General features: G+C 40.6%; 1 protein-coding gene across 1 annotated transcript in view; it reads left to right on the top strand.

Moving 5' to 3' along the window:
- The window catches only part of LOC135710742 (uncharacterized), a 176,944-nt gene extending 161,729 nt beyond the window's left edge, over nt 1-15,215 (top strand). The window contains exon 2 of the mRNA XM_065233407.1: nt 15,055-15,215. Within this exon, the coding sequence (XP_065089479.1) occupies nt 15,055-15,103 (49 nt within the window). The 3' untranslated portion in view covers nt 15,104-15,215. The remainder of the gene's footprint in view (nt 1-15,054) is intronic.
- The last annotated feature ends 4,992 nt before the right edge of the window (nt 15,216-20,207 follow it).

Raw genomic sequence — 20,207 nt, 5'->3', positions numbered from 1 at the left:
GAAAAGCCGTTGGTCCCCGGTTCATGTGTGGAAGCTGCCTCCCTGGCGTCGGTAGCATTGGTGCGCAGCACGGAAAACAAGATTGACGGAAAACAAAACATCAACACCAAATCTAGACATCTACACCATCAATGCTGAGGATGATCACTCCACCCAGCTTCATCAAATCCAGTTTAGTTCCATTTCATGTGCCGGCAACGTAAAGTGACGACCACCCGAGATGTAAAAACCAGTTTGGCCAGTTCCACTGAATGCACCGCCTCTTGGCTTGGCGAGCTCGTTCGCTAAAAACTTGACATAATTTGCGCTCCATTAACCACCAAGTCCTATCAGCCAACGTTTTAGTTAGACTGATGGGAAATGAAACGGCAAAGAAACGAGAGCGAAAGTGTTTCCCAGCAGAGCTACTTATAGACGACGAAGACTAATGGACTTTCACCGGTTTTCGTCATCATCATCCTCGATCGTCGTCGTCGTGGGTAGTCGTTTTTTTTTTAAACAGATCTCCACCAGAGAGTTGACACTTTTGAAGTGTAAAGAACAGGTGTCAAATTACATCTAAAACAAGCCGAAAGAATTGAGTTGCGGTTGGATTGAGTGCCATTCCACCTGAAACTAAACTCGACTAAAAGGTTGATTGAGCTGCGAACCTCAGCAGCTGATAAGTGATGAAGGAGCATTGAAAGGTGGGTGAATAGGTCACTTTTTGTGTGGATTTGTTGCCATTAGGCGCGATTCGATACGCTTATGGGTGGTGAGAATGGGGCTTGTAAAAAAAACAACGGGCTAATGACCATGGGAATTCACCTGGATGACGGCGACGGCGGTCGGTGATGACTGAAGCGAAACCGTTCGTTTTAAGTGTCGACAAGTGAATTCCCATGACTTAGAGATTGAGTTCGAAAACAAGATAACGTTTGAACTTGACCCTTGGGGAGATATGAATCGACCTCAAAGTCGGCTCTGCTAGTCTCATCGATCCGAAATGTTCTTTCTTTGGGTTCATCATTTCCTAAGCTGCACTCTCTCGAACAATCCGATAGAGAAGAGTAAATTGGTCTCCCTCCCTCATGCTCGATATGGTATAGTTCATCAGCTTCCACTGCAAAAAGTGTAACTACAGGAATCCCCCAAATAGCGCGGTGGTGCTGCCTGTGGTGCATATTCACAAGCAAAAAATCAGCTCACCACACCTCGGGAGAATCCTGTACATCGTTTACTACCGCTTCGCTAAGAATAGCCACCTTCGATGATTAGCTTGAATGGAGGTGCAGGTGCATTTGAGCAACATGTTTTTCCACCCCCTTACAAAACACCCACTCACACCAATACCAACATCGAGCGAGAGATGTTTTCACACTTTGGTCAGGTTAGTCTGCGCAGAATCACTCAGGAGAGAGATTTTCACCACACAATTGGTGTTGGTAGTGTTGTTTCGCCTTTTATCTGCTGCTTTGACTAGTGGTCGTGTACGATTATTTGCAACTGTGATAGTAGTCCCAGTAGTAGCAAGGAAAGGAGGTCATTATCGATGCCGGATATGCACGGGACGGTAAACTATGTAGCTTTTCTTGGTCGTCGACATCAAGGGTCAACCAACAACGTCCGTAGGTGGATAAGTGGGATGCACTAGACTGGTTGGAAAAATATTATGCTCAATTTCATCATAATTTCAAGGAATACTTAAAACTAAGCCTGTTAATCTGGAATTAAATATAAAGAAATATTATAAGCCTTCAGTTAGCCGAGTAACACTCTGCACAAGCTGGGTTGCTCATTGAAATGTTTTTAATATTTTATTATTTTTATTAATTTGTAACATCTGCCAGAAATGTCAGAATAAGAAAATCTAAAAAAAATTACTGTAGTCTAGCCATGGAGGTGTCCATACACCATGCAGTGAGGGTCTATGGACCATATCAATTAGATAAATCAATAACAATGTGCGTCAAACTGAATTATTTTTATAGGATTAAACAATCTAACCATATCTGACTACATTACGGTTCCTTGAGTTAAAATCTAAAGTATAACGCGTCATGTTTTGTAGGTACCGCATACAACAAATAAAAAAGACTGGCAACTCTTCCATTTGCTCATATGAACGCTATGAGACAGGTACAATCGCGTCATCTTCCCCTCAAAGGTAAATACAGCGAACGAATACATCCTCAGAAGAAAGGTCTGTGTCTTTGCTCATTATTCTATGCGCTGCTTCCACCTTCACTCAAGCGCAGCACTATTGTAACTGTCGCTTGGATTCTGGCAAAGTGGCCAGTCTTCTTGATATGATGTCTTCGATATTATTCACTGCCTTGGTTATTTACTGTCAACCTAAAAAACATTTGTCTGTAGGGCAGTGCTGCTTTATCAAGTAAACCAGGAAATCGGAAAATCCGGGAAAACACCGGGAATTAGAAATCACCAAAAGACCGCGAATTTTTATGACAAATGGGGAAATTGTCCTCTCTTCGGAAGAATTAGAGTTTGGTCCTTGAAAAATATCAAGACCCTTGGACTGGAGTAGATTTTCAGAACACAGTCACTTTGACGAACTATGAAGTATGATTTTAGAATGAATTCTAAGGATAACAAGAAATATTTCTGATAACAAATCCAAGGGAGATTTGGAGAACTTTCAGAAAGTTGATTAGAATTTCAAGTCAATTGTGTGAGTTCAGAGTAGATGTTTTAAGTTAGTTAGTTCTGGGGGAAATTCCATGTTGATTGTGAAAAGGATTGCAGGGCCATTTCTAATGAATATTCTAAATAAGTTCTGAGAAGAATGTTAAGAGAGTTCTGATAAGCTTTCTGGAAATTGCGAAACAGCAAGTGTCTGTTCCCGGGAATTCTCGGAATCGGGAAATAATTATATCCAGTAACCAGATAGGTTAGTCAATTTTTTTTTTTTTTCTTTTGGTTTGTTTTTTCCGACGATTTTGTTTTCCGTGCTGAGCACCAATGCTACCGACGTGCCAGGAAGGCAGCTCCCACACCTGGACCCTACCTATCGACCCATCAACTCATGAACCGGGGACCAACGGCTTTACTTCCCTTCCGAAGGAAGGCGTGATCAGAGATGTTATGCCTCAGAACATCCCGGCGGCGCCGACTGGGATTGAACCCAGGCCTGCTGGGGTGAGAGGTAATCACGCTTACCACTACACCACCGGCGCCGTTTAGTCAAAATGTTAACGTTTTAATTTCTGTTGAAAGGTACATGAAGGGTGCCGACTTCAAGAAAGTTTTTCCTTTCCTTTCTAAGAAGTTTCTTGTGACATTGCCTGGAAGTTTCTTCTTTTATCCCGAAATCTTCTTCCAACTTCCTCCGGACGAATGTTTACTTCTTATTGTTTGCCTCAGTAATTTCTTCAGACGTTCTACTGGTTTCTCCTTGAAATTATTTCCGACCTCATTGCAAAACTTATCCCACTAGTTTTATTAGAACTTCTTGCGAAATTTTCAACGGATTGCCTCTGAAAAGTTCTCCCGATTTTTTCCCGAAGTTTCTCCCTACATCTCCCAGCATTCTTTTGTCTTCTGACTTTTTTTTGGGAGCTTCTTCTGACTTCTCCAAAAAGTTTTTTTTTAACTGCCACTTAAAACTCATCTGGCTTGCGTTTAAAGTTTTTCCGGCATATTCCAGAAGCTTTCTCTGATGTATGCCAGAAGAATTTTTGTTTTCCGCTTCCTTCTTCCTAAGTAAGCTTTTCCAACTTCCGGATGCTTTTTTTTAATTCCTGCAGATTTCTTTATTGAATTTATGTGGAAGCTTTTCCATGCTTCCTCGAAGAGAGTTTTGATGATATGATGGTAGTGGTTTACCACCCATTGTAGCACGGAAACTAAGTCCTACAGCAGTGGGCTCTCTTTTCTGTTTGTCTTGATCAAGCTTAATAACCTCTGATTGTCGTCAACATTTCGCTGTATGAAGGGCCAAAAACGGACGGGATAGGCAAAGTCGCTTATACGCAACTACGGAACAATAAAGAATCTTCTTCCAGCAACTTAATCAACCAATTGGTCAAAAAGACAAGTCCCCAACCAAGAAGATGCTCCAATGAATGGGGAGAAGAGCCCACCCTTTATCCAAGAAATGTGATCAAAAGGGAGTTGGCATTCCCACTCTCCCCGTCCAAATCGCTTCAATCGAGTGCCCTGTTGGACCGTCCTTTCCCTTTTATATATGTATTTCAATGTATATACAAGTTGATTATTATGATTATTGTCAATAATACTTACATTTCGATGAAGATCGTGGTACTTACCATTACAGAAACCAATCTTGAAAAGTAGACCAGGTTCATCAACAATATGATAAAGCCATCTTTTTTTTGTTCATCATGTTCGCTCACCACCCGGAATGCATGCAAACGAAAAAGAGATACAACCAGGATTAGTTATTTTTATATAAGTATAAGTAATAGTTTTATCCAAATACCCAAGTTACCACATTGTGCAAGTACCACAATATAAAATGTTGTGCAAGTACCACAAGTTCAACAACGAACAACTTTTGACAGCTCAATGTTTATCCCATCCATTATTTGAATCAGCGATCACCAACTTGATTATCCGCTAGGAAACACCAAAGAACATATAAAGATAAATCTCAAAAACACAGTTTTAACTGATAGTACTTTATAAACCTCCGCGCTCTGCCTCTGTTAACCCAAATCCCTAAAACTGATTCAAAGATTATTATAAAATGTCCACCTGCATGGCATTCAGAAATCATTAGACCCTAACCCACTTACTTGGTCAGACTTCAGCATCAACCGGTGGGCAGTGCACTCTACACTCCAAGTTCCCTTTGTTTCAAATTCATTGATTGATTTATTTTTTTATTATAGAGACTTTCAGCCGTTTACTGGTTCGTCTCTGTTCAAATTCATTTCAAATGTTACACACTTAGAATAGATCACAGAATTCTGTGAAAAAAATTACCGAAATTGATCTGTAAACGAAAACTTTACAGATTTTTCTGTAAAATCAATGTTTTCTACTATTTTTTTCACAAACTCGCCGAAAGATCGGTGAAATTAAACAAGTTTACAAAAATCTGTGAAATAATTACGGATAGTTCGGTGACGTAGCTATTTTTAACCGAATACTGTGTTTTTCACCGAACTTCTGTAAATACAGATGTCAGCCATTTGACAATTGTTTGCGTCCCACATTAAACAGTTTCAGTTTTTGTGGTATTTGTACAAAATTTATAATGTCATCCGTTGAAAGTGTAAAAATGTGGAAGAAATGTTGGAAACTATACAGGAGCATAACTAAAAATTCGACAGTATGTGTAGTAAGTATGATAAATTTGTATCATTAACACTTTGTTTTGTTTTAGTTGCCGATAATCTGGTCTACTCCCGCGTCAAAGTTCCCGATTATGTAAAGCGTTTTCATTGTCACATAAACGATCATTAGAAGAAAGACCACTTCCGCCCGAGAGACACTTTTTCCGAAATAAAGGTTTTACAAGTGATTCTTTATCACAAATTTGTCATTGCAATAAAAAACGTTTCGATTGCTTTCTAGAAAAAAAAGTATTGTGGATCTAAATGTACGACTGCGTTCCGGAAGTAAACGTGTGTTTATCATATACTTCTTACTTTTGGACACCAGTCAGAATATTATGAATTTCAGTATTTATTACATTTGAATAAAAAAAAATTAAAGAAATAACGTCTAAGCTTGCAAAATTATTGTAAAAAAAAACCGAATCGTTCGGTAAATTTATTTAATTTTTAACAAAAAAATGACAGTTTATCTGGGAAAAAATACAGGAAAACAGTGAAAAATCACAGAACTTTTCGGTAATTTTGACAGATAACTTTTTTGCAACTTCACAGATTGTTCGGTGATTTGAAAAATCACCGAACTGTTTACCGAACGCTCTGCTGTTGAGATTTCGGTAAAATTTCACCGAAATTTGTGAAATATTCCAAGTGTGTATACTTTACCCATTGAGTGTTGATTAATCACACTACGAACTGTTGCCGAACGCGGACTTGAGGTTACTAGACTATTAAATAATCTAGATCCTTTTTAGGATTACATTTATAAAAAAATGCAATTTTGGCCAATGTCCACCGAAAATAAATAAAAATATGTTATGACTTAAAGTGCAATGATATTCTTGAACAAATATACACTGTAAAAAAATGCTTAAATAAAAAATTGGAAAATGATCATGATTTTACTATTACCAAATTTTGCCAGTTAATAGCAAACAGTATGAAGTTCACTGTCTCAAAAAATGAAACTTTTTACAAATAAGCTTGTTGAAAAATTATTTTTTTATGACTTATCTATTTTTTTTCACCGAAATAAACAAAACATTTCTCAGTGTGTATATATATTTACAGAATTGCCAAATTAATATCTACAACATTGCTGAAGATACCGTATCAATCGAACATACAACTTCGAGAAAATTTATATTTTAACTTATTAGTACTGTTTCAACACTGACGAAAAGTAGTCGTGTCCCAGTATGAAGAATTGATAACAAAAAATTACATTTTTACTAAAAAGGAATAACTGTGCAAAATTTCAGCTAAATTGGAAACCATCGTTCAGGATCGATTCGCGAGCCTTCGTGGAATGCCTAATCTATGTCTCAAGTAGAAATTTTGTAAGGAGCTTTGAGTGTGTTGGCATATGTTATAATTGCTTATCTTTTGACAGATACGCGTATTTCGTCTACTAATTGCAGACTCAACACCACTGAAGAATCCATCTTTTGGTTTTATCATACTGCTGTAGATCATGATTGACTTGGTCTGTAAAACATCGATAAGTTTTCTAATGTTACTTGGGGTACTTCACCATATTTATCTGGTCACAATCGCAGGGGCACCAGGAACATGCCTGCCGCTTGTCACTAAAAATTGTGGTAACTTGTGTGCAACTTATTCCAGTCACAATCAACTTGTAGCAACTTATTTCGATGGAAGTGTGTTGCTTGGGTGAGTTGGGAAACCAACATTTAATAGTTTCCCAGGGGCATCAAAAGTATATAATGCCCATTTCATCCTAGATTAAGCCGAAGTTAGGCCAATTGGACCCTCGATACTTCACCTGAACAATAATCCCATATTTTATGACATTTGGCTCATTGAAGATTCTGGCTACTTCTCAAGAAAACCGTTTTTTTTTTGAGAGTTTTTTTTTTTTTTGTAATTACTTTATTTGTACAGGCTCAATCGAATAAACTTTACAGAGCCGAGTTATCCTTTGCGTTATACATTGTTACTGTCTTATATTTAAAGTTAAAGGAACTGGACCGAGTACTCGCGGTCGTCTCGAGGTTAGTGGAGATTTACAATTTTTTGGATGGGAAAAGGGAAGAAGGAGGTTTTAAATGTGGTTTACGATATAACTATTTAATTAATCCTAAAGCATGAAATTATTTCTATTCATCTTGAAAACAAACATTGAAAAAAAAAATCCCCCAAAACGTACAAAACACAAACTAAACACAAGGTAAATCAAACTTACAATCTAAGGTTAATATCCTTAAAGTAAACATATATGAGTTTCATAAACTCCAGATCGCGTCTAGCCAAAATATCCCGAACTGGAACATTAGGTTGTCTACCTCGAGCCCGAAGGGAATCATAAAAATGTGATCTGACTCCACGATACTCCACACAAGACCAAAGGATGTGATCAGCGTCCTGGTAACCTTGTCCACATTCACAGAGATTGCTGTCTCCCAGCCCCACACGGAACAAGTGAGCGTTTAGACAATAGTGATTGGACATGAGACGAGACATCACGCGTATGAAGTCTCGACTCAAGTCCAACCCTTTGAACCATGCAAACTTCGACACCTTAGGGATAATTGAATGTAGCCATCGTCCCAAGCTCCCTTCACTCCATTGATGTTGCCAGCTAACGAGCGACTGCTGACGATAAATAGAGAAAAATTCACTATAGGCGATCTGTCGATCATAAATGTCGCCTTCCATAGCGCCCACCTTCGCAAGTGAATCCGCCTTCTCATTGCCCAAAATTGAGCAATGCGAAGGGACCCACGCGAAGGTGATGATGAAAGAGCGAACGGATAAAGCACTAAGCAGTTCTCGTATTTTCAAGAGAAAATACGAGAAGTGCTTTACCGGCCTAATGGAACGGATAGCCTCGACAGAACTGAGACTATCCGTAAAAATAAAGTAGTGGTCTGGAAGAAGTGAAGCAATAGTTTCCAAAGTGTAGTGAATTGCTGCCAGTTCAGCCACATACACAGAACAAGGAGCTTCAAGTTTTCGAGAGGCGCTATGAAATTCATTAAATACACCAAAACCAGCGGACTCCTTTATTAGAGATCCATCTGTGAAAAACGTTCTTGCAGAATCAACATGGCCAAACTTTGCAGCGTATAATGACGGAGCAATCATAGGACGATGATGCTCTGGAATTCCGCGGATTTCCTGCGTCATAGATAAATCAAAATTCACTGAATTGCCGAAATCGGAGAAGACTACACGATTGGGAATATTTCTTGAAGGGCTGACATCCTGTGTTAAATATAGGTAGTACAAAGTCATAAAACATGTTTGAGGATTTAGCTCCAGAAGCTTCTCAAAATTTGCAATCACCAGTGGGTTCATTACTTCGCAACGGGTGAGGAGCCTCAGAGATAACTCTGAAAATCGGACGGATAGTGGCAACATGCCCGCCAGCACTTCGAGACTCATAGTATGAGTCGAGTGCATGCATCCTAACGCGATACGAAGACAACGATACTGGATCCGTTCCAGCTTGATGATGTGCGTTTTAGCTGCCGACTGGAAGCAAAAACTGCCGTACTCTAAAACCGATAAAATCGTTGTCCGGTACAACGTCAGAAGATCTTGTGGATGGGCTCCCCACCACGTTCCGGTAATTGATCGAAGGAAATTGATCCTTAGTTGGCATTTTCTTCTCAGATACTCAATGTGGGATCTCCAGGTGCATTTGGAATCGAACCAGACCCCGAGATATTTAAAAGACATGGAATGAGTGATCGGTTTACCCAAAAGTTGAAGCTTCGGTTGTGCTGGGCTATGCTTCCTAGAAAAAACGACCAACTCAGTTTTCTCCGTGGAGAATTCGATACCTAGCTGAATAGCCCAAGTAGACAAATTGTCCAAGGTATCCTGTAAGGGTCCTTGCAGGTCAACCTCTTTTGGCCCTGTGATAGACACTACGCCATCATCTGCAAGTTGTCTCAACGTGCAATTGTCACTAAGACAATTGTCAATTTCTCTAACGTAGAAATTGTACAAAAGGGGTCTTAAACATGAGCCTTGGGGGAGACCCATGTAGCTAAATCGAAAAGCTGTAGAGTTTCCATGAGAAAAGCTCATATGTTTTTCTGACAGCAAATTGTACAAAAAATTATTCATTAATGGAGACAATCCACAAGCGTGGAGTTTCTCTGAAAGAACTTCAACGGATACTGAATCAAAAGCCTCCTTAATATCCAAGAAGACAGAAGCCATTTGCTCTTTCTTAGCAAAAGCCAACTGAATTTCCGAGGAAAGCAACGCGAGACAGTCGTTCGTTCCCTTACCCCTACGGAAACCAAATTGAGTATCTGAAAGAAGGTGGTTCGTCTCAACCCATTTGTCGAGGCGAAAAAGGATCATTTTCTCCATCAATTTCCGAATACACGACAGCATCGCGATGGGCCGATACGAATTGTGATCCGACGCGGGTTTATCAGGCTTTTTAATGGCTTTCACCCTCACTTGTCTCCAATCGTCGGGAACAATATTGAGCTCCAAGAACTGATTGTACAAGTTCAACATGCGCCTCTTAGCGACGTCTGGGAGGTTTTTCAGCAAGTTGAACTTGATTCGATCAGATCCCGGGGCAGAATTGCCACACGAAAGGAGAGCGAGTGAAAGTTCGACCATTGAAAAAGGCTGACTGATTTCGTCTACCGGATTCGCGGTTTCGTGAGGAATCAACTGCGACGGCACGGAATCTGGACACACTTTTCGCGTGAATTTAAGAATCCATTGATCCGAGCATTCCTCGCTTTCGTTGTTAGTAGACCGGTTACGCATTCTTCGCGCCGTACTCCAAAGCGTATTCATAGACGTTTCGCGCGACAATCCGTCTACAAACTGCCGCCAGTAACCCCGTTTTTTGGCCTTGATGAGGCTCTTGAGTTTGCGTTCAAGAGATGTGTATGCGTCGAAATGCTCGCGTGTTCCGCGTTTCCGAAAAAGTTTAAACGCGTCGGACTTTTTACGGTAAACCTCCGTGCATTGTTGATCCCACCAGAGCGATGGTGTTTTCTTACGAATAGACGATCGCGGCACCGGTCGTGTTTGAGCTTGAAGTGCGCTGTCGACGATGAGATTAGAGAGGAAATTATATTCCTCCAACGGCGGAAGCTCTTCCACTGACGATACTGTATCGTCTATCGCGGATTGGAACTTAGTCCAATCGATGTTACGGGTTAGATCATACGCGACGTTAACGGATTCTGACGAGTTGAACCCACTGGCAATCGAAATTTTGATCGGCAAATGATCACTACCGTGCGGATCCTGGATTACATGCCAAGTGCAATCCAACGATAGTGAATTGGAGCAAAAGGTGAGGTCTAATCTGCTACCATTCGAGGATGGACCAGCCAAACGTGTTACTTCTCCATTGTTAAGGATTGTCATGTTGAAGTTGTCACAGAGATCATAAATCAAAGTAGAACGGTTATCATCGTACAGTTCCCCCCAGCCTGTACCGTGGGAGTTAAAATCTCCCATGATCAACCATGGAGCGGGAAGTACCGCACATATGTCGAAAAGTTGTTTGCGATTAACAGAGACTCTAGGAGCAATATATACAGAAGCAATACAAAGGCTCTTACCTTTAATGGTAGCCTGACATGCGACAACTTCAATACCGGGGAATTCGGGAAGATTCACTCTATAGAAGGAATGGCACTTTTTGATCCCCAAAAGTACCCCTCCTCCACGTGAATCCTCACGATCCAATCGAATAATGTTAAAATCGTAAAAAGGGAGATCAATTTCTGAAGAGAGCCATGTTTCACAGAGGGCAAATGCATCGCAATTATTGTTATGGACTAAATACTTAAACGAATCTATTTTCGGAATAAGACTTCGACAATTCCACTGTAGAACAGTGATCAAATCCCCGACCTCGTTTGTAAAATTATCCATCGAAGGAGATGATAGCTGCAAGAAGGGGCCATTTTGAAGTCAATTGCTTCAAGAAGGATTTCACAGTGGGAAGCAATGTGAGGACAATGCTTTTCAGAGGATCAGAAATGTTGAGGTATTTGAGAATACCGTCCACAATGTCATCAAATGAGAACAACCCAGATGAAGAAGGGGTTTCTGTTCTTAAAATTGAGGCATCAGGGGTTTTCGATGTCCCCGGAAGTGGTGGAAAATCCTGGGTATAGTCAGTTCTGCGGAATCCAGGAGGAGTAGAAGTCTCCTTTTTTCCACCACTCCTTGATTTAGGCAAGCTGATTTGGGGTTCTTTATTTGCAACAATCCGCGAACGGATGCGCTTTCATTTCCGTGCAGAACCTTCCAGAAAACTGAAAGAAGTTCCCTCCTCGGCCAAGTCAGAGTCAGTCTCGTCATCTGACAAAAGAGAAAAGGATTTTTGTCATTGGTCGATGGCGTGGCTGTCTTAAGCATTTCTGCAAAAGACCGCCTGGAACGTTCCTTAAGGGAGCGTTTCATTTTGTCCCCGAGCTGTTTGTACGCCGGGCACGACGAGAGAGCATGAGGAGGAGTTCCGTTGCAGTACACGCATTTTGGTGCAGTAGCTGCGCAGGCGCCATCCTCATGCTTCTCCCCGCATTTGGAGCAGCGTGCCTTGTTGCCGCAGTGGGAGGCCGTATGTCCCAACCGCTTACAATGCTGGCAGTTCATGACCCGAGGTACAAACAACCGCACAGGAAGACGAAGTTTTCCCAGCTCGATGTATTGAGGAAGGGCAGATCCAGAAAAGGTCACCCGAAACGAGTCTGTGGGGGTAAAACTCTTTTTACCCTCGCTGAGCGATACTGACTTCATTCTATGAACGGCCAGTATCTTTACCGGAGGAAGCAAGGGGTTCTTGAATCGGCCAACCGCTTGCTTCTCCAGTATCTCGGGGTTCAGGCTCGCCTCAGTGACCACGCCTTCGATCTCCACATCAGAGGCTGGAATGTACACCCTATATTCCAGTGTGAAAAACTGGGAAACAGCAATTTCATTGGCCTGTTTCAGGTTAGCGACGGTCACACGAAGTTTGTTGTGCCTAACCTTCGTTATTTCGGTCACGGCAGAGAATCGCTTTGTCAGATCATCAGATATTTGAACAACATTCAAGGGTTTGTTTTTGGGCTGAAAATAGACAACCCATGGGCCAGTCGAGTCATTCGGGTAGGCCCGCAATCTGGTGCTTTTCTCATCCTGCCCATTGACAGACTGAGACGACGAACCAGGGATGACATCATCATTTTTCTTAGATGAATGGTCAATGGTCATCCATGTAGTCTTCTGACAAAACATCCATTTTGTTCAACTAGTGGGAGCGCAAAACGCTCTCCCACTGAACGCACAGACACAATACACAGAAAACACTACAAACACAGTAATACAAAATGAAAATTTAACTAATGGGTGAGGAAAAGAAACAAAAAAAAAACAAAAACTTATCTGATAATTCTATATTACTACCACCGAGCGTTATATGTGTAGGCGTTTACACAGATGGCTGGAAGAGACGCGCTGCGTGGATGACCTTCGTTGTGGTGCACTTGATCGAGGCTCGGTACTCAGCGCACACAGGCGCACGATGATTGATGAACGATGTAGATGTAGAAACGGGTGCTCACACTCGATGATGATGATACGTGAGCGGGTATGCGCGAGCGCGTATGCGTGACCACGCAACGATGATGCCCAAATTTGTTTGCGAATTTCCAATAGCACGGATTAATCTTTCCGAAAATGACACTTTCTACTAAAAAAAACTCACTTTTCGATCAATTTACCGGGAACTATGCCAGGAGTCACTTAGTGAGAAAAAAAACTGATAAATTATATCAAGCGAATACCGAAAAAACTTCCAAAACAACGGAGCGCGAAACAAGTCGACCGTACTTCTTGCTAGGACGCAGTGGGATGTTTTTCAAGAGTTGCCAACTGCAGTCTTAATAGGCTAGCATCTAGGTTGGGCTCTCCATGCGATACACAATACTAACAGACGACTCGAGCTATGGTGCTCACTAGGTCACTGCAGCTTTTAGGCTCGTATTGTGATCAACTGTGTATTAGATTACGACCATATATGTATATGTGATAAATCATGTAAATGTAAATGGAATACAGTAATGTCCCGATATGTTTTCCAATGTTCTACAAAACCCATGCCCTTTTTCAGTAATCTTCTTGAACCTATTGCACCAAAGTATACTTTAAATATCCCTCTTAACGAATGACGAATGAGAAAAATTTAGATTTATGATTATGTGAAATTATTGAAAGAAAAAAGTCTGAAGCGCAGAGGGGCTACAAAATCGGGTCATTACTGTATTTAAAATAAATAAATTTATTCTTACCTGTTTATGGTTGTTTGATTATTAATCGCTATTATTACCTGCTTAGAGTTGGCTCCTTTAAAATACTGTGTAGAATTTACCTCATTATACCTTAGCTCTATCGATTTGCGTTCCTGCGTGGTTTTTGTGATAGAACCACACTCAGCATATTATCCTGTAGTACGACTTGGGCATGCACCATGCAAGCAACTCATCTCTCGTCAAAATGATGGGATATGGGGTGATGGTGAAGGGCTATGGAAAACGAATAAAAGAACAGAGAGTATTGGTTACATTAACCCTCCCCCACCCCCACACACACACACAACTAAAAAGAAACATAGATGCCCAGACAAACAGAAATAACACATTTAATATTTCTCTCCACAAATCATAGTCACTTAAACACTACCGCCATCTGTTGAGTATCATCTGATGGATAGTACGTTGAACAGATGGTGCTAGTGTGCAGACGTCAAACGCAAGGGAACCAACCGTGCGCGCCACAGGTGGCGGCACCACCAACCAAAAACACTCAAATTGACCGTCAAATGCGTATTCGATGAACAACCTGCGAGTGTTATGTCTGTTTGTCTGTGATAGATGGGTTATTAGGAAAGTACAACTACATTATAACTATTAGTGCAATGGATGAACGTTAGTTTCGGGGTCATGTTATTGTTAGAGTTTTGTTAGTATTGACCCGTATTCAGCCCTGTCGTCCCCTCGAACACTAGTCGCAGGCAGTTGTTGTTAGGACATGCGATACTGTCACTGCTACTATGTTAGAGGTATGACCCTTCAAGTTTCGAAGTGCAAAAAAACTGTTAGAACTTTCTTATAAATTAACTTTACGCTCAAAGCAAACTATTTACCTTAGCATTACAAAAGCGAATTTAAAATTACTATTTTATTTTATGCTAATATTAAAATTATGATAAAACTACAATTTACGGCTCCGTGAAATTAACTCGCATGTACTTTTCAAATCAATGAACTGGAGAAAAACTACAATTTTAACAAATTGCAAAAAAAAATCAAAGCGACACTTGACAAATCATCATCAAGCCCCTCATCCTTGGACAGGGACTTCTCAAGAAAACCCTTAATAGTCCTGAACTTGGGGAAAAAAGTATTACTTTGGAAAAATATATTTAAAAAAATATTAGTAAAAGCAATGGTGAAAATTACCAAATGACCTTCAATCGCAAAGATAGCCTTAAAGGACATAAAATTGAACTCCACCACTATCTTCTTAAATAAAAGAATTCCATCGGGTAGGAGACATTCTGCTCTTTCCGACAGTGTTATTGGTTTGCGTAGGAGATCTACTGTTCATACAAAAACAGTATTGCAAGTTAAGTTTACAAATCCTAATAGATCCTTTTCCACTGTTAGTCAAGACTAGCTTATTTCCATGTTCGCTATTTATTGCATCCTTGGTATTTGCTTAACACTACGTTCTTCTTTATGTTTACTTTCAGGTATGTGTCACTGCAGATTACAGATTACCCACGATGGCACAAATACTAGTATTAGATGATCACGTAAGTTTTTACAGAAAACTTCCGATTTTACGGTGGAATCCTATCACTTTTTAATGCACTCACCGATAAAAGTCAAACTACCATTGCCCCACATTGAATATTGCTTGTTCGAATTCCGTCCAAAATCCCCTCAACAATCATCACGACAATTGATTGCCTCAATTCCATAAATCCCATCGGAAGTAAGCCAAAGCTGAAGTTTCGCTCTTTTACATCCCACTCTACCTTAATCCCCCGGACTCTGAAACCTACCCATCATGCCCCACTTGAGGGACGATTCAGGAGAAAAACAAACCACCTCTGCCGCAGTGGAACAGAGCACACACTACGCCATCAGATGCTGGTGGTGGGGGTCGACCACCCACAATCACCCCGTGACCGACCTTCTCCCACTACAGCAGCAACCGACCAAACTTTTTGTAATAAAATTACGTAAACATTTCCCAGTACACCTATACCCAACATCCCCAATTCACCTCCACAATTCATCCAAAACGGAAAAAGTGAAAATTCAAACGCTACTCTTCGCATTCGTTGCAATATTCAAACGAGCCGAACCGCTTTTGCCCCCCCCCCCCCCTTTATGATGTTTCCTCGACGACGACTAAAGCGTACCCATGTCATACAAGCATGGAAATATGTTCGAGGAAAAACAGTACGACTCGAAGTATATATGGGGAGTTGGTGCTATAAGGAAACAATTTTCCGACTCAGTTTTTCGTTTTTTTATCGGGACGAGTCGGGGTAGACTTGCTGTCGTCATCGTCGTCTGCTTCGTCTGCGTTGGGTAAGGATAGTCAGTGTGTCGTCTGATATGACGTCAGTAGATTTACCAATACAACCAGAAAGGTCAGTGGAATTCACAAGATTGTGTAAGTTGGATCAACGTGAGCTACACGACCGATTAGGCCAACTCAAATTCGCAGAAACTCATAGACTAAGTAAAATTTTCCTCGCTTTTCCAGGAAAAGCTTCTCGAATATGAGGAAACCCAGGGAGGTTTCACTCAGTCTATTAGTATAATTCTAGACTGAGCTAAATATTCGTCGATTTTTTTCACATTCTAGTAGATTTTTTAGAAAAAGTAAGGACAATTTTACTAAATATGAGCGACCTACGTTTTTCTGTGATTGTGAGTGTAAAAACACTCAATTTTGAGTCGATCTCATCGGCCGTGTAGACGATTGCTTGTTTGTTATCATTATTTTTGGTGTGGTAACAAGCACTGGAAAGGCAATAATGACGTTGGATAAGCGAATAGGGTTTGCAGATCATTCCAGTTCGAAATGGGTTGATGAGATAAACTCTCTGACTCAAATACACTAGACGTTCTCTAATTAATCATATTGTCAAGCAGTTTTGAGACGACCTTCTACCAGCGATTTAAAGAAAGTGAAGAGATAAATTCCTGTTTTCTCTAGATTACGATCAATACGACCCTTTTTTTCAAAATATTATCCCACAGCAAAGTTTGAGTGGTAGGAAACGTCATTTTACCCCTCACCATCCCTCTCCAACTGGGGAGTTTGGCAAAGAGAGAAGATCTATCCGATTCGTACCTTCCTCAAAGTTGTCCTTGCTCGCTTTCTATTCCCTATATACAATTTTCACACTGCCGCACTCTAACGGAACTATCAACTCTATATTTTCGTCTCATCATCTATCGTATAAAATGTAAAGTGGTCAGCCTGTAAAGCCTGTTATTTGAAACTTCGCATCTTCAACTATGTTATACTGAATGTTTTCTGTTGTGTACAAACGAGAGATAGTTTTGTTGATGTCTTTTGAGGTTTGATGTTGCTTCGCGTCCATTTTATAGATTTTCGTATTTCATGTTTATTGGGTCGTCAGTCCGAATCTGACTAACGTTCTGGCAACTCTGGAATTGGAAGTGTTTCAGTACAAACGGAGAATATTAGGGCTAGGCCTGTGATGAAAACACTCGTTCACGTGTTTCAAGTCTTTGACCGATTGTCGGAGTTTGATTTGCGTACGTCTTAGGAATTAGGATTATCTTATGTGTCTTGCGTGAAGTACGCCAAACGCGTTTTATTCAGCCAGTCAGCTTCCTACCCGAAATTTCGGGAAACTTGATCCTCTCCCTAGGAAGGTCTCAAAACGGGACAAGCTACCAACTGTTGGATGGTCTCCGTTAGGAGTGGCGCCTTCTTTGAAAAAGGAAGCTCGACAGGCTGGCGGATTACAAGATTTACTTCCAACAGAAGCCGAAAGGAATTTCCGGGGAATGTTTGAACCAGCTGAAGGTAGCTGAAAAAAAAACTTCCAAAGAAATAAGATAAACGCTCCCCTGGAGGAAGATTGAAGAAAGTTCTACGAAAAGCCAAAAAATAACCGGGACGAATATTAGAAAAATATTGAGAAATGTCTGACTTTTTCTGACAAACTTTTGGGAAAAAAATTTGACACATCCACATCGGAAGAAAATGTTATGAGTAGCCATTTCTAGGGGAGGCCAGAAGAAGCTCGGAAAAACCTTCCAAAAGAAGTTGGAAAAAAATCTCCGGAGGAAGCAAATGGAGAAACTTCCAGAGGAAGACTTAAAAACTTCTGAGACAATGCTAATGATGCTTCCGCTAAAAGTTTAAAGGAGAAGACGCATGAAACTTGCTAAGGTAGTTTGGAGGAAACTTCGGGAGAAATTTGGAAGTTAGCACCAGTGTTGGAAAAATATCAAAAAATCAAATCTTACCAAAGAACAAGCTCACGATTGATTTTCGTTGACAAAAATCAACAAGCAAGCAACTGCGGTTGATTTTGCAAGCTGTGATATCGCAGCTCGGGATATCAAGCCAACAAAACTCACCAGCTGCTAATCTCAGCAAGCTGTGGTGAGATTGAGTTTCATGATTTTGGCTTTATACCCGAACGCAACCGAAACTTCCATAACGGCCAAGTCCCCGGCAAGGTGGCAGATAACCTTAGTTTCACGTACCCACTTGCAAATAGTAGATGTCGCCACACGACGTAAACAAAGGGATTGTCGTTCACCGCCGCAACGTTATTTCTCCTTGGATTTTTTTTGTTTCACCATGTGTGGATGTCAAACAACAGACAAGAAAGCCATATGAAAAGAGCTAATTTATTATTTTCGTGGTGAAATGAAATAAATCCATAATAATACTTTGGTTTCTTCAGTTATTTTTTGTTTTTAAATATTATTATCCTTCAGATTATTGCTTTGAGCATAGTGGAGTAATGAAAGCTTGTCCTGGGCCCGTAAAAAATGTAAGTGAAGTAAACAGCTGAAATTTAACATTAGTCAAATTTCGTGATATATTACATATTTAGCTTTAATGCATTTAAGGCCTTCAAAAGACGCACAAAGTTCACCACTGTACAAGGGGTAATCAACTCTGCACCATGTGCCGATACACAGCATGGCACACTGCTTAGCACGTTAAGGAACACTTTGAAAAGTAGGACACAAATAATATAAAATAAAACAGCATCACTGTTGAGTGTTGGCCTTTGCCAATCGTTGTTAAGATTCACTACTCGGTTGAATACTTTGTTTATTCAAAAACTAAGCTAGTGAGAGAATTTGTTATCATACTGGTTAAACATCGATTCAATCAAGAATTTAAAAACGACAAACGGATACCCTCTGATTTTGAGGGTTCAAAAAATTATGTTCTCTGAATCGTGAATCTCTTCAAACCTATCAAAACTAAGTTCGTCTCTTCTGAATCACAGCAAAAATCCCATAGGCTCGTTCATCCACACCATGGGTGGTTGAGAGCGTCTTGTCGAGATGGCTGAAACGGGTAACCTCTAGTGACGATTCGTTTTCGATTGAAAAATGCCCGACAGTTGTCTTTGATGGTAAATTTGGAAAGCCACACAAACAATTTCATCAATATCAAGCAAATGGAACCCAACTATGTAACGGGGATGGCGGAACACCTACTCTATGGGGTTATTCGTACGAAAAGAAGAATACCATGCATCATGCTAATATCGGATTTAAGTTTGGAACGGAGAGCATCAAGCATCTATAGGTCAATGAATCCTCACATTGAGTATTGGAAAACTTCACCAAACATCAATATGACTCGCGAACTTTTCCAACGCTGCTCCCATTCACGCCCACATGCCTTACACAAAAGTACTGGAGGCTTATTCCAGAATACGTTTCTTATTTTTGAACTAAACATTTTGTACCGTCATGGGTATCCAATTTCGAAGCGTACAATGAAGGATCTTCTGCGAGAGCTGAGCTACATTATCAATTTTGTTATGGAGAATGGACAGTAAAGAAGAACAAAAACTTATCATAGGGGAGGCGGCCAGATTCTAATTCTGAGTTTGCCGAGGATCTTCTGGAATGGCCCTGCATTTTTCCTCGGATATTATTCCCAGTCATAAGTTTCATTTAGTATGGACTTCAATCAGCTGGGGGATGTCAATACGTATTAATCCCAAATATATAAGTTCTTGAATCACGAATCGCTCACATTGATCATCTGTGTGGAGCTGAATGGATTGAGTTCTATAGGTTTGGGTGATATCTTCGAGGACACAAATTTCTGAGTCAAACAGATGCTTTAAAACTGGTTCGACGATGTTGTTCCTAGAGGGATTGAACTCTCGCCCGTTCAGGTTCTGGGGGAGAATTTAATAGGCAGAAAATTATCGATCGGATTTCTCTTTTTTTTCTGTACACCTGTCCATCAACAGTTCAAAGAGACAGAGAAAGAGACATCTTGTGGATGGGTTAAATGTGCTTGAACATATAGCCAATATAACCATCAATCCCAGTTCCGCTTCCACCTCCAGACCTGCTAACGCTCTAATGAGAATGAAGGTGAATGTTTGCCATGATCAGAGAAATTGAGAATGTAAACACAATCACAAAAGTCATTGCTTTCAGGGTTGCCAAACTCATTGAATATTGGCACACTTTTATTTAGCTTGATAGGCACGTTCAGCACATTGCTTGGCACAGCTCTCGGCACGCTCAATCAATCGGCATGAATTAAGGTGTGCAGAGTTTAGCACCCCTTGCCACTGTACTCTTTTAAGCTAGTACCTCAAATTGTACAGTACTAGCTACGTATACAGTTTCTCCC

The sequence above is a fragment of the Ochlerotatus camptorhynchus genome, unplaced genomic scaffold (assembly GCF_037179485.1).
Source record: "Ochlerotatus camptorhynchus isolate MF236.1 unplaced genomic scaffold, CSIRO-AGI_Acam_v1.1 ptg000401l, whole genome shotgun sequence".
In the NCBI taxonomy this organism is placed as follows: Eukaryota; Metazoa; Arthropoda; class Insecta; order Diptera; family Culicidae; genus Ochlerotatus; species Ochlerotatus camptorhynchus.
Note: the sequence above shows the minus strand (reverse complement) of the source record. Positions and strands in the feature narration are given on the sequence as shown.